The sequence below is a fragment of the Muscardinus avellanarius genome, assembly GCF_963383645.1.
Source record: "Muscardinus avellanarius genome assembly, chromosome: 11".
NCBI lineage: Eukaryota > Metazoa > Chordata > Mammalia > Rodentia > Gliridae > Muscardinus > Muscardinus avellanarius.
The window spans coordinates 10685673-10699608 of record NC_137797.1 but is presented as its reverse complement, the minus strand read 5'-3'; the positions used below and the strand labels follow the sequence as shown (position 1 = coordinate 10699608).

At 61.9% G+C, this 13936-nt stretch overlaps 1 protein-coding gene across 1 annotated transcript; it reads left to right on the top strand.

The window, feature by feature from the left end:
• Nucleotides 1-1099: 1099 nt before the first annotated feature.
• On the top strand, nucleotides 1100-10176 carry MAFF (MAF bZIP transcription factor F; the record flags this gene model as incomplete). The annotated part of the gene is made up of 3 exons (XM_080705770.1): nucleotides 1100-1117; nucleotides 9317-9382; nucleotides 9730-10176. 3 exons carry the CDS (start codon nucleotides 1100-1102, stop codon nucleotides 10174-10176), a joined length of 531 nt encoding a protein of 176 aa, XP_080561896.1.
• Between the last annotated feature and the right edge of the window lie 3760 nt (nucleotides 10177-13936).

The following is a 13936-nucleotide window of genomic DNA, read 5'->3' as shown; positions in this document are numbered from 1 at the left end:
TCCAAAGTCAACCTGAGCTGCTCGGAGGGAAGGAGCCTCAAGGTTCTCTGGACACTACACCGCGCTGTGGGGTCGGCTTCACGGCAAGGCTGTGAGAAGGGTGTGGGCCCAGAGGGAGCTGCAAGCCTCTCCCCTCCATTTTGCCTCCAAAGCCATCTCTGTGGGGCAGGGCAGCCACTGCGCATCCCGGAAACCGACACTGCCCTCCTCCGCTGATTCGGTACACCCCCAAACATCTGGACCAGAAATCAGTCAGACCTGGATTCAGATTCCAGTTCTTGTTCTCCCCTGCCGAGCAACTTCGGACGCCACCAAGCGGACCTACTGTCCAAAGCCTCAGCTTCCACGCATTAATCCTTTCAGCATGCTTTTATGGCGGCCCTACGAAGTGCCGGCACTATCCCAGGCACTGCGCGCGCTGTGCTGACAAGATAGTCGAGGTCTACTTTGGTAAAAATTTCTAATCGCCAAGGTGCGGTGGGGCACGTCTGTAATCCCAGGACTTGGGAGGCTGTGACGGCCGAATCGCACGTTTAAGGCTGGCCCCAGCAACCGAGGGAGACCCTGTTTCCAAATAAAAAATAAAATAAGGCTGGCGCCATGGGAGCCACTGGGGAGCGGAGGAAGTTTGAGGGTCAGGAGCTGGGTTTTGGCCACGCCGGGTTTGCAGTCCCCATCTGACACCACGCGGGGGCGCGGGGCGGGCAGCTGGCTCCAAGTCTGGAGCGCCAAGGTGTCCCTCTGGAAGACGAACCGAGTTCTCCAGCACAGCGATGGCACTGACAGTCACGGGGCCGATGAGATCCTCCAGGCGGAGGGAGTGAGTGGAAAGAGGCGGCCCAGGAGCGTGGACCGTAAAACCGAGCCAGTGACACCTTCGCCCGCCCGCACCCACGTGGCTCCAGGCGGCGTCACGTGAACGCCTGCAGCCCGGGTGGGAGGCGGCCTGGGAACCCGCGGGGGGGCGGGGCCTGAGTGGGAGGGCGGGGCCTTAGTTTGCGGGGCGGGGCCTTGGCGGGGGCGGGGCCGAGGCTCGCGGCGTCCGCTCAGGGGCCCAGGGGGCGGCCAGGCGGTGACGTCACCGCATGACTGGGTTTTTATGAATGAAAGGAATCCTGTGAGTGAGTAATTCCGGGAAGCTCGCCTTACAACTCGGCGCGGCCGCGGCCCCCTGCGCCGTCCGCTCCACAACAAAACGGGGGCCCGGCTCCCGTGACGGCGGCTGGCGCGGGGGAGACGGGCCGGGACGCGGCCGGGACCGCGGCGAGCCGCGCGCGAGGGGCGCCAGTCCTAGGGGTAAGGGGCGCGGGCCGGGCGGGGGCGGCGCGCGGGACCCCGGGGGCGGCGTTTCGGCGCCCGGGTCGCGCCCGGGGGGAGCGCCGGCCCGCCCCGTCGGTGGCCCGGGGATCGGGCGGCGGGACGGCTGGCGTGGGGGCCGGGGGCGCGGAGGCCGGGGGTCCCAGCCGGGCCGCGGGTGGCCTCGGACCCCGGCCGGGGGCGCGGAGCGGGGAGGGGCGGCGCGGCTGGCGGCGGCGGCGGCGTCCGCCCTGCGGGGCGGGGGCGGCGGCTCGGACGTGACTCGGCGAGGACAGCGCTGGACGGCCGCCCGCCGCCGTGTGCGCGGTTTGTTTACGTGCGAGGGCGGCGGGCGTGCGTGTGTTCCTTGGCGGGCGTCCTGGCCCTCCTGCCCCGTGCGCGCGCGCGCGTGTGTGCGCGTGTGTGTGTGTGTGCGCGTGTGTGTGTGCGCGCGTGTGTGTGCGCGTGTGTGTGTGCGCGTGTGTGTGTGCGCGCTCCCAAGGAGCCGGGGACTAGTGCGCACCTCGCAGAGGGTGTGCCCCGGGGCGACCCCAGGGGTGGCCGCGAAAGGGGGAAGGAAGCGGCCCCGTGGGTGGTCACAGGCTCTGGGATTGCTCCCCAGGCCGCCCCTTCCTACCAGCCCGGACCGCCCGGTCCCTGCTCTCCCCGGAGTTTCCCAGGCTGTCGCCATGTGACTCCAGTGTTTTGTCCCCCGCCGGAGCTGGCGCCTGCAGCCACAGGGTGGGGCGGAGGTATCAAACACCCCACCCAGCCGAGCTGCGACTGACCTTTCCTCTGGCCCTCTGCAGGCTCTGGAAGCAAAACGGGCTGGTGCCCCAGGTCCTTGTCCCCAGGTTTTCAGACTCCCTGGGGAGGACAGACAGACCCCTGAAACTTGTTCCGCCTAGGGCTGTCCATCCCCTCAGTCTCTGGAGAAACAGGAAGCGCTGGCAAACCCAAGGGTAAAGGTGGAGGCAGGCAAAGATTTTCCTCCCTGGTGGCTGCCCTGGCTAGCGTGGGATTCTGGAAGCTGTACCTACTGGGGGTCAGGGAGGATGTGGTGCAGTTTGCCCGCCCTCCTGGGCGTGGCAGTTCACAGGTGGGACTATTAGACTGCACCCCTACAAGGACTGACAGTAAGGACCTGAGCCAGGCCTGGTGAAGGGCCCTGGGGAGAGGGTTTCTTCCGGCAGGAAGGGTTAACTGTGAGGGGTGGGGCTCGGCTAGCCCCGCCCCATCAGCCCTGCAGAAAGCTCCTTTAGTCCAGCAGCCTGCAGACTTGGGTGAGGGAACCCCTGGTACAAATCCCCCTTCCTGGCCGCCTCCCCACAGGGCTGTGGGCTCACAGGAGAGGGTGGTTGAGCTTGCTGGGGCGAGGAACCAATGTTCTTCTAACTTGGAGTCAGCTTTGCTACCATAGCTGGGAGTGCGCGTGCTCCAGGCCCCTATCTATGGCAGGAACCAGGCAACCTCCCAGGTGCAGGATGGCAGGTGGAACTGGGTGGGGGATCTCTGGCAGCTGCTACACACAGCTTATTCTGCAAGGCACACGTGCAGGAGAAAGCGCAGCCACACCCCGGCCGAGCTGGGGTGCCTGGGAGCATGTGGACGCTGGGCAGGAAACACCCCGGAGCGGGTCAGGGGTGAGGGCAGGAGGGAAGCAGCTGGTCGACCCAAGTCACGGGTGGAGAGTTGGTGTTAAAAAGTTTACCTTTGCTGGGCATGGTGGACGCTGCGTGCCTGCAATTCCAATACTTGGGAGGGTAAGGTAGGAAGATGGCAGGTTTGAGGGCAGGGTCAGCCACTTAGCAAAGACTCTCAACAGCCTAGTGAGGTCCTGTTTCCAAACAAAAAATAAAAGAGGCTGAGGTACAGCTTAGAGGTAGAATGCCCCGGGTTCAATCCACAATAACACACACACACACACACACACACACACACACACACACACAGATTTACCTTCCCCTTGAATCACCCCATGGGGTCCACCATGGCCCAGGAGCTGGTGGGATTCCTCCCCTCCAAGTAGAGGAGGCGTCATGGGTCATGGAAGACGGAGCCACAGAGCTGCACACACAGGCACAGCTGAGATGTTGATGCTGAGAAGTCACTCTGGTTTGAAAGCGCCCAACTGACCTCTGAGGCCCTGAGTTCAGCCAGGCAGGCTTCCCTGTGAGCGGAGCCCAGGGGGTGGTGAGCCACTGTGAGGCCCTGGAGAGCAGGGGCTGCGATTCCTCTGTGGGCCTTCGGGGCCAGCATGGAGTCTGGCACACAGTAGGTGCTTCTTGGATGTTTGCTGATTGAATACATGAGCTCTAGGTTCATGTCCTCGAAGAGCTTCATGACATATGGAGAAAAATGCCCGAGCACCCCAGGGAAGCAGGAAAGCAGGGCACAGCCTGTGGGAGTCTTGACGCTGGGGTGGTTTCCTCTTACACATTCACACACGCACCCACACACACGCACAGCCCCTAGTCCCTTTTGGAAAACAGACTGGGAAGTCTGCTGTCTGTCCATTCATCTGCTTGAGCCTGAGCTCCTAGGAGAGCGCAGAGCACGGCGGAGGCCCGCGGAGAGGCTGGCATGCAGAGTTCTGGAATGTGCCGAGCAGGGTCGGGTTTGCAGGTGTGTGTCAGAAACGCTCCTCTGACAGCTCCTGGGCTGCAGGCAAAGACAGGCCAGAGCAGAGGCCAGGAGGAGGCAGGCAGCTGGGGCCCTCCCTGGTCAGGCTGAAGGAGGAAGTGACCGGGCCGCGCAGGTGGAGGAGGGGCCGGAAGCCCAGGCCAGGTGCTTATGTCCTGCCCCTGCCTCCAAGGAGCCTTCCCTGACTTCCTCCCCCTTCCCCCAGAGCCTCCACTCTGTGGTCTTCGACCGACCTCCATCCTAGCCAGACCCTGACACTCTGAACTCAGAGCTGGACACTGCTCGGAGGTCCCTGAGCTGGGGAGGTTTGGCATGTTGGGGAACCGAGGCCCAGAGACAGAGCGGTGTACCTGGAGGCACGCGGCGACTGGGTGGGTGGCAGAGGAGGGGTGAGGCCGGCTGGCCGAGGCTCCCCGTCCTGCACCACTCCTCCAGCAGTGAGGAGGCTGCCAGTGCTAGTTGCCAAGACCCGGGAAAACACATTTTTTCCCTCTGTCCTCACAAAGCAAGGAACAAGGCCCCGCGGCCAGGGAGGAACGGGCGCCAGTGGGTGGGCCTGTCTACAGGGTGTCTCTGGAGTGGGCTGAGGGGCCAGGACGGGGACGCGGGAGGCCTTGTGGCCACTGACCGGTCAGGCGTCAGCCCCCCAGGCGTCAGCACACTCTCTGGGCCTGTAAAGAGATTAGGAAGCTCAGTCCTGGAGGTCCGCCCCGCCGGCTTGCAGGGAGGAGGCAGGAGGCTCCTCCAGCCCGTGGGGCTCCGCACCAGGCTCGCAGCAGGACCAGGCGCGGGGCTGGCGGGATCGCAGAGTTCCCCCTTCTCTTGACTTTCCCTCTGCAACTGCCTAACTTTGCTGAACTAAGACATTCCTGGGCAAGCGTGGGCGCCTCCGCTGACAGCCTGGATGCGGTTGGTGGGTCAAGGGGCTGGAGGGAAAGGAGGGAGGGGCTGGCTCGCAGCCTGCTCAGAGGCACAGCCCCACCTCTCAGGCCTCCTCTGGGGGCCTGTGTTGAGAAGGATCCTGAGGTGGGGTTCAAGCTCAGTGGAAAGCAGTACTGTGCTGCGCCTCACCTCCCGGGGAGGACTGATGTGATCGGCTGGTGGTGGGTTGGTGGTGTCTGTGCCAAGAGTGGAGAGAGGGTGATGTGGGAGGGGCCGCCTGCCGGCAAGTCCTGATCCCCGCTCAGCCCATTGTATGGCAGATCACACCAATGCCATCGTGATCTTCCTCTTTCCAAGGAGGAGACCAGGGCGCAGACCTGTCTCCTCACTAACCTGTGGGAGCAGCCAGGCTCTGCTGCCCAGGTTCTGTATTGAGCACAGCACCCAGTACTCGGCATTCAGCACCCAACAGGCTCTCAGTTAACCTGTGCAGGAAGAGGCCTTCCCTCTCCCCTTAGGTCTCTCAGTGTACCCAGATTGCCTTGGCATCTCTTAGCACCCCAGCTCCCCACGCAGCTGGCGAGAGGGAGCTGGATACCTGGGTCTCGCTTGTGGATCTTATCCAGAGCGGGTCTCACACATCAGCGCTGAGCTGGCCTTGAAGACTAGCCAGTCCAGCTTCCTCTGCACAGGGGAGAAGAAACAGGGCCACACTGCGAGCAGGCCCGCGGCTTAGTGGGGCTCTGTCCGGTCCTGGCTGTGTGAACTGGGCTACTTCATTAACCCCTGGGGCATTGCTGCAGCGGTATTGGGAAGATGGGGATGAGGTGTGAGAGGGATCTAGATTCACTTTAGAATTCCTCTCTCTCTGCCAAGGGCCTGCCACTCCCCTGCGGTGTGACTCCGGGCCAGTGTGCCCCTCCTCTTGCGTAAAATAAGGAGGTGGGGCCATATGTCTGTGAGGGCCGTCCCTGCAGTTCCCCAGCGCTCACTGCAGCCCGACCCCTCCTGGGCCCACTCAGCAACTGTAGTAACTTCCCAGGTGCTCACCCACATCTACAGTCCACACCACCTGCTTCCACAGAAACCCCACGACACAGGTATTTCCCAGATCCCACGGACGGAGAAGTGGGGATCCAGAGAGGTACAGAGGCTCTCTGTAGGTCACGCGGCCTGGGGAAAACAGGGGCGGTCCTCACCCCAGCCTGGCCACCCAAGCAGTGCCCGTCTCCCATGCCCTCCTCGGGCCTGGAGTCTCACGGATGGGATCCCTTCTCCCTTCCTGGCCTCCTGGCACCTGCCACCTCTCTGGAAGGAGGACTGGGGTGTGTGTGGTCAGGTGTTTCTCTCAGACTGCATTGCACCAGGCTTGGGCTTAGGGCTGGGGACCAGACACTGACCAGCTGTACTCTGTGCTGAGCCCTGGGGCTGGCTCAGGTCCTCTGGTGGAGGGACAAGAAATAGACCATTCGGACTGGGGGACAGGGCTGAGGGAGGGGCTGCCTACCAGGACCTGGGGTCTGGAGGACTTCCTGGAGATGTCTTTAGCCAGGGCAGAAGGCTGAGCAGGAGTCCACCCGACTGAGTGGGGAGGAGGGAAAGGAGAAGTGTCACGGGGCAGGGGTGGGAGGAAGTGGGAGAGATTCCTGTGGTTGGAATGCAGAACAGAGCGGCGGGCGGTGGGCTGGGCTGGACGCACAGGCCCGAGTGCTGCGGGGGTGGCGGTGGCGTGGGACTCCGGCCTTGGGACAGCAGGGAGTGGGGGCAGGCTTCAGCTGGGTGGTGGTATCACCTAGTGGGAGGCTCCTACAGGGGCAGTGGGGAGGGTGAGGGGGCCAGCAGGGAGGCGTGTGGGCCTCCCCAGGCATGAGGTAGGGGCAGGTGACCTTTCACGAGGCCATGTTGGGGTGGGATTGGTGAAGGTAGCCTCTGGACATCTATAGGTCATATATGTATAAAGTCAGACAGAGCCAGGCTGTGGTGAGCACTCTGTCATCCCAGTACTTGGGAGGCTGAGACAGAAGGATCGCAGGTTTGAGGCCAGCCTCAGCAACAGGGAGAAACCCAGCAACTTAGTGAGACACTGCTTTAAAATTTTTAAAAATAAAAAGGGCCGAGGGTGTAGCTCAGGGATACAATGCCCCCGAATTCAATCCCTAGCAGCACACAAAACAGAGCCCTGGCAGACAGCAGGTTCCGTAAGATTTGCCCAGCGGATGGTGGGGCGGGGCACAGAGGCCCCAGGAAGAGCTGGATGGGCAGCGAGGCCCTGAGCCCCATGCAGCTGGAGGGCTAGGCGGCGAAACTGAGGCCAGAGCCCAGGCCGTGCTGCATGTGCGGTGCGGGGCCTGCCGCGCGGGGGCCGCCCTATGAAGCGGGCACAGGAAGCCCACGGCGGCCTGAATCACAAGGGGCTGCGGCCTCACCTGGTCTCCGCTACACCACAAGAAGCCAGCCCCGGGGCCACAGTGGCTGCCACTGCTGGGAGAGTGTGTTTTACGTGCCATCTTCTTTCCTGCCCTACCCCTTCCTTCCCGCTGCCCCCACTGTGGGCCAGAAGGGGGTGGGGTTCCCAAGAAGCTCGGACAGCCCCCACCTCGGCCTGAGTCACATGGAGAAGTCAACGACTAGCTCTCGGGCATAGGCCTGGGGAAGCGGAGGATGAGACGAGACCACTGCCCTCTGGGAGCCGGCATCCTCCCGGGGGAGGACACTGAACAAATGTGTAAAATGTACACGAGTAGTGTTATATACAGTGAAGGTTGCTATAGAAACAGCATCCCCAGGAAACACACGGGCCTTGCCAGGAGGAATGGCTTCCCACAGGATGGTGCCTCTGGGGCCACGAAACACCTTTCCTTCTTCGTTCTCCTGTGCTCCTTACCACTGTCCCCTTACCAGAGGGACTCTCCAGTGGGGAAACTCAGGCCCACACCAGAGCAGGGGGATCAGCTGTGAGGACACAGAAGGTCGCTGCTTCCAAGGGCCACAGTCTCCTTTAGGAGATGGTCCCCTTCTCCAGCCCAGAGCAAGGACCACTGGCCCCTACCTAGAATGTCCCCTTTCTCCTCCATGAGGTTTTTTTTTTTCTTTTTCTTTTTCAATGGGTCGGGGGATGGAATCCAGGGTCATTCTACCTCCGAGCTACACCCCCAGCCCTATTTTCTATTCTTTATTTTGAAACAGGGTCTCACTAAGTTGCGAGGGCCTCATGAAGTAGCTGAGGCTGTCCGCGAACTGCGATCCTCCCGTCTCAGCCTCCGGAATGCTGGGGTTACAAGCGTGCGCCACCACGCCCGGCGCCTCCATGAGTTTTGATTCACCTGTCTCCCCAGCGCCAAGCACAGGGCTGGCAAACAGCAGCTGTTCAATACATGGTGGTTGTGGGGACGGACAGCAGGCATTCGGGCCCATGGGGAGAGCCTGGGGGACCGTTGGCCCTCACTAGTCTAGGGTGGGTATCCCATCGGCCTGGGGCCCTGTGGAATTTGCTGGGCGGCCCCCAGCAGTATGGGAAATTCCCAAGACATGGGCCTAGTGAGGGTGGTGTGGGGAAGGGGCTGGGATGTGTGTCTCATAGGGTGATGGCTGTACTTTGGGGAAGATCACTGACCTGGACACATATTTTTAAGCACTTTTTTTTTTTTGGTAGTGCGGGGGATGGAACCCAGGGCCCTGAGCAGGCAAAGCAAGCGCTCCACCACCGAGCTACACTCCCAGCTCCAACTTTTGTGCACTTGTCCTTATGTGGGTTATATTTAGTGAAAAGTTAAAAAAAAAACATCAAATTGAATATGCACACCTTGGCCCCAAGTGGAAGAATGGCCAGGCAAAGCAAGCGCTCCACCACCGAGCTACACTCCCAGCTCCAACTTTTGTGCACTTGTCCTTATGTGGGTTATATTTAGTGAAAAGTTAAAAAAAAAACATCAAATTGAATATGCACACCTTGGCCCCAAGTGGAAGAATGGCCAGTGGGAGGGACAGCCACTCGCTGGGTGTGTATTTCTGGGGCACACAGGATGTGCCAGGCACTGGCTTAGGCACAGGGGAGCAGTGGTAAGACAGGCAGTGCTGCCGCCCTCGAAGGCTCACGTTTTGGTGGAGGAGGGGTGGGAGAGACGACCCATAAACAAGGATTGCAAGCTGCTAATTGCTGATCGTTGACAGCTGGGGTCAGTGATGTGACTCAAGGTGGCGGTTTAGCCAGGATGGTCAGGAAAGACCTTTCTGAAAGCCACTGGGCACAGATCTAGATGTAGCAGTCAGTCATGGGGCCCTGTGGAATTTGCCGGTCAGTCTTTAGTGTTGGAGACCCAAGAGTAAAGAAAAGAGCAAGTACCGAGGGAGGCGGGGTCATTTAAGGAGGTGTGATCAGAGGGAGGTGGCAGGGTCGAGTTCTAAGACTGCCGGGGCCTTGACTGCCAAGTCCTGAGGCTGGGTTCTACACCAAGTGGGGGAGCAAACAAGTGACCTTGCCTCCTGTCTCCACCAGGTGTCCAGCCCAGAGGGGCCTCCTGCAGCCATGTCGGTGGATCCGCTGTCCAGCAAAGCCTTGAAGGTGAGGAGGCCGCTCCCTGTGCTCAGGCGGAGCCCCCACATCCTAAGTCCCGTCCTTCCTGGCGCCCCGAGGTGCCTCGGCAGGCGGAGGGTGCGCGCGGAGGGAGGCGCCTCCCACTCCGGGCCTGCTTCCCCACTCGCAGGTGCTTCCCGGCTGGGCGTCTCTGGCTTGTCCGGGGCTGGACGCTTGGCTCGGGCCCGGCGCGGCCTCCTTTTGTGTGCCAGCCGGGTCCGGCCTGGTTTCCCCTTTCCGGATTCCTGGCCCGGGTCCGGCCGCGGCCGAGGCGGTGGCGTGGGGGCCGGGCTGCCATCCCCGGCGCAGCCGCCTCAGGGTCCCCGCGCCCGCAGGTGAAGCGCGAGCTGAGCGAGAACACGCCGCACCTGTCGGACGAGGCGCTCATGGGGCTGTCGGTGCGCGAGCTGAACCGGAACCTGCGCGGGCTCTCGGCCGAGGAGGTGACGCGGCTCAAGCAGCGGCGCCGCACGCTCAAGAACCGGGGCTACGCCGCCAGCTGCCGCGTGAAGCGCGTGTGCCAGAAGGAGGAGCTGCAGAAGCAGAAGTCGGAGCTGGAGCGCGAGGTGGACAAGCTGGCGCGCGAGAACGCCGCCATGCGCCTGGAGCTCGACGCGCTGCGCGGCAAGTGCGAGGCGCTGCAGGGCTTCGCGCGCTCCGTGGCCGCCGCCCGCGGGCCCGCCGCGCTCGTGGCGCCAGCCAGCGTCATCACCATCGTCAAGTCCGCCCCCGGCCCCGCCCCGGCGCCCGGCCCCGCCCCCGGCCCGGCGGCCTGCTCCTAGGGCCCCGCCCAGGCCCGCCCCCGGCTCCTAGGGCCCCGCCCCGGCCCGGCGGCCTGCTCCTAGGGCCCCGCCCCCGGCTCCTAGGGCCCCGCCCCGGCGGCCTGCTCCTAGGGCCCCGCCCAGGCCCCGCCCCCGGCTCCTAGGGCCCCGCCCCGCCCTGGCCCCGTCCCCCGGCCGCGCGTCCGCTCTGCCGCCAGCCCCCGTGGTGCACACATTCCCTTCCCAGGCTCTGCCTTTCTCTTGCCGCCACCAAACTGGGACCCTAATGGCCCTGGCGAGGAGCAATTTTGCTAAGTTAGGGGGCATCCGGGACCAGGGTCTTTCTTGGCTGAAAGTTCCGCTTTCTTAGATTGGTGGAAAATTTAAGGACGACTTGGAGAAGAGCTGTCGAGGGGAGAGGAAGGAGGACAGCCTCATTTTGGCAACTGGTCAGATTGTGCCATTAGGACTAGGCTTGACCTTGCGGGTAACGTGTAAGGCTCTTTCTGCTGGGAAGCTGCACCGAAGATGTATCCCCCCCACCTCTGCTTTGGGCCTGGGGATGCCCGCTTTCCAAAGCTAGGGAGGGTCTTGTAACCGCTAGTAAAGCTCTGCCGACTCGTGGGGACCTGTCCAGCAGACAGGGCAGTGCCAGGACCACACATCATGTGGTTGCGCTGGAACTCAAAGCTGGGCCTCCTCGCTGCGGCTCCAAGATTCCAGCCATGACTTTCTGGGGCACAGTGGGCAGGGACTGGGAAAGGTGATGTGAGGGCCTCCCTGGCCTGGGAAGGGCTCTCTTCAAGAGAGGGGAAGAAGCAGAGGGAGAGAGAAGGTGATGCAGATGGGAGAGAGGGAAGGAGCTGGCCAGACTCGGCCCTGGACACTCTCTGCAGCCAGGGTACCCAGGAGCCAGCCAAAGAGGAAGGGACAAGTAGGGGCCACTGTGGCAGTCAGGAGTCAGAGACCATCCTGTCCCCAAGCCTGAAGCTGGGGTCCTCCACGGTAAGGACCTCACTGCAACTGTGGGGTGGGGGCTGGCACTGCCAGAGCGCTGTCCTGGGAAGCCCCGCCCCCCCCTGTATTCAGCTGCCCCTCCCTGCTATATTTATTGCACGAAATCTAAGTTATTCTCCCCAGCCGGAGCCCAGCTCCTGCTCCTGCTCCCTGGGAAAAGTGGCATGTGGCCCTGAGCTGGACTTTATATTTTATATCTGCAAACAAATCACATTTTATCTTATATTTTAGGGAAAGCCGGATAGCAATAAAAAAAAAAAAATGCCCGGCCTCCAGAACTTATTTATTTTCTGACTTACAGTGAGCGAGGTATCCGCCTTCTGTATTTTGTAAACTTTCTGAATAAAGTTCTCTTTATCCACAGAGAGGTGTGCTCCTGGGCTGTTTTATGTGTTCTAGACGGGCAGCATGGGGGCGGGGTCAGGTCTGGAGGGGAGCCCCATCCCTAGCTCCAGCTCCCGGGACAGGAAAGGAGCCTCCTGGGGTAAGTGGCAAATCTCTGGGCACCCCTTCAGGAAATACACACTCCCACCCAGAGAAGAAAGTTCCTGGACTTGAGTTACCTTTCAGCACTTTCATACTGAAATTTGATTTTCTACAGTCAAGTCAGAAATATCATCCCCGTGTCCTAGAAGGTACAAGGAGGTAGCTCTTCACCCTGGGTCTTCCTCATATCAGCCCAATCCACAGGGTCTCCCAGGGACCCCGAGAAGGGCTGGAACGGCCTTTGGGCTGGGGAAGCAGGTTTGCGCTCGGGTACGCTGCCCTCTCGCTTCCAGCCCCTTGGTCCTCAGTTTACCCATCTGTAGAGTGAAGGCGTCACAGGGCGCAGGTGGGAGGCAGCAGCCTTGAGTCCTGGTGCACAGGACCGGGTGAGGGCCACGTGGCTGCGCAGGGAAAGGCGGTGGCTGGAGAGAGGCGCAGGGTTTGGGTGTGGGAAACAGCCAAACCGCACGGCTGGGCCAAGTCCACAGGACTCTCTCTTTGGGTTGGCGCTCTGCCAGGTCCTCAGTCCTGAAATGCTGAGCGCAGGCCTGGGGCACAGGCGGCAGGAAGCTCTGGGAGGGGCGGCTGGCCCTTTACCTGGAGGTTCTGCTGGCTGGGAACTTCCCCACCCACAGTGCATTCCTCGGGGCTCTGTCAGCAGGAGGCTGACTGGCGGCAGGGTGGAGGGAAGGGGCGGGCCCAGGACCCCTGCCCGGGGTGGAGGGTGGGCTCAGGGAGGCAGGAGAGTCTGGAGTTCCAGAGCCTCCCTGGGCCTCTTCGGCCACCCAGGAGATGCCTGCAGAGGGAGGGGCTTGTGCCCCCCACCTGGCTGACAGGCCAGGGAACCAGGCAGCGAGCCCTACCCACCAGCCCTCAGGGGTTGGGAGGGGGAGCCTCTTGGGACCAGCCAGCTAGAGAGGGGGGACCTTGTCCACTGGGGGCCAGGATGCTGATCTTGTCCAGCACTGTGAACCCCGCTCCTTCACCTAGGTCACACACGGAGGAATAGGGTGGACACCCCGCCCGCCACCCCCACACCCCAGAGCAAGGAGACAGGAAATAAAGCTCACCTGCAGGCAGAGATTTCAATACAATCTATATTATCTCATATATATATATATATATATATTTCTTCCTCACTTTATCTGCTCACTTCTGTCACGCGTTTAAAATGTCACAGAGACCAAAATAGAGTGGCTTTCTGGTGGAACTCATGGCAGTCATACGACAAAATACAAAACTAGGGGACTCTGTCTTCTCATACATCATACAGTTAATTTTCAAGTATTTTTATATACAAAGAGCTACTCTATTTGGGAAAAAAAAGACAAGGTAGGTTATACATCCTAGGCAGGAGGAGGGGGTGGGGCCGGGTGGGAACCTCCGTCCCCGGGTCCCTAGGGACCACTAGTTCCCTGCCACTGGGCTCCCTAGCCCGCCCACCGTGCTACCCAGCAAGTGCGCCGGGGTGGGCAAAGACCCTGGGAGCAGGAACCAGGAACATACTTTGGCCTGGAAGGAAAACATCAGAGAAACAGATTCAGGAAAGCAAAGGTGGGAGGGCGCCAGGGCTGCTCCCTGAACACCCACACCTGCCAGCCGCCTTCCCGCCCGGGCAGGTGCCCAGCTGGCCTCTGACCCACATGCAGGCCTCTGGGCCGGGAAGGTCGCTGGGGTGCAACAGCCCCACCCAGACCGTCCTCAGAAGCCCCAGGGGGAGCCCAGAGGTTCTCATGCGAGCGCAGGACGCCCTTCTCCCTCGCTGGACTGCAGCCCTCACCCAGGTACTTCCCAGGTGTCAAACGCCAGGCCACTCTGCCTGCAGACCCAATGCATCACATCACAAGGCTCTTCCCACGGGGCTGGCATAAGCCAGGCCTGCTTGGGGGTTCCAGCCCTGGGTACAGGGTCTGGAGGGGCCGAGGGAGGGACTGGTGGTCTCGGCCACTCCTGAGGCCTGTCCAAGAGTGCTTGGCCAGCCCTGTGGGATCCTGAGTGCCAGCAGCTTTACAAGGAGTCCCAGGGGCAGCTGGGACAGACTAGATGCTGGGCAGGGGCTTTCGCATGTGACTAAGGCACAGAGATGGGCTGGGCGACGCAGACACAGGCCCTGTGTGGGCAGAGGGCCCTGGGAGGGGTCTGGGACGGCGCCTCCCAGCTCCTGGCTCCCCACCGCATGGCTGGCCCTCCTGGCCTCCCCTGGAAGCTGGTCTGAACTGTGCAGACTCAGACCTTTCCCCTGAAGTGGAAGGGAGAAGCCCGGGGAAGAGACCAGGCT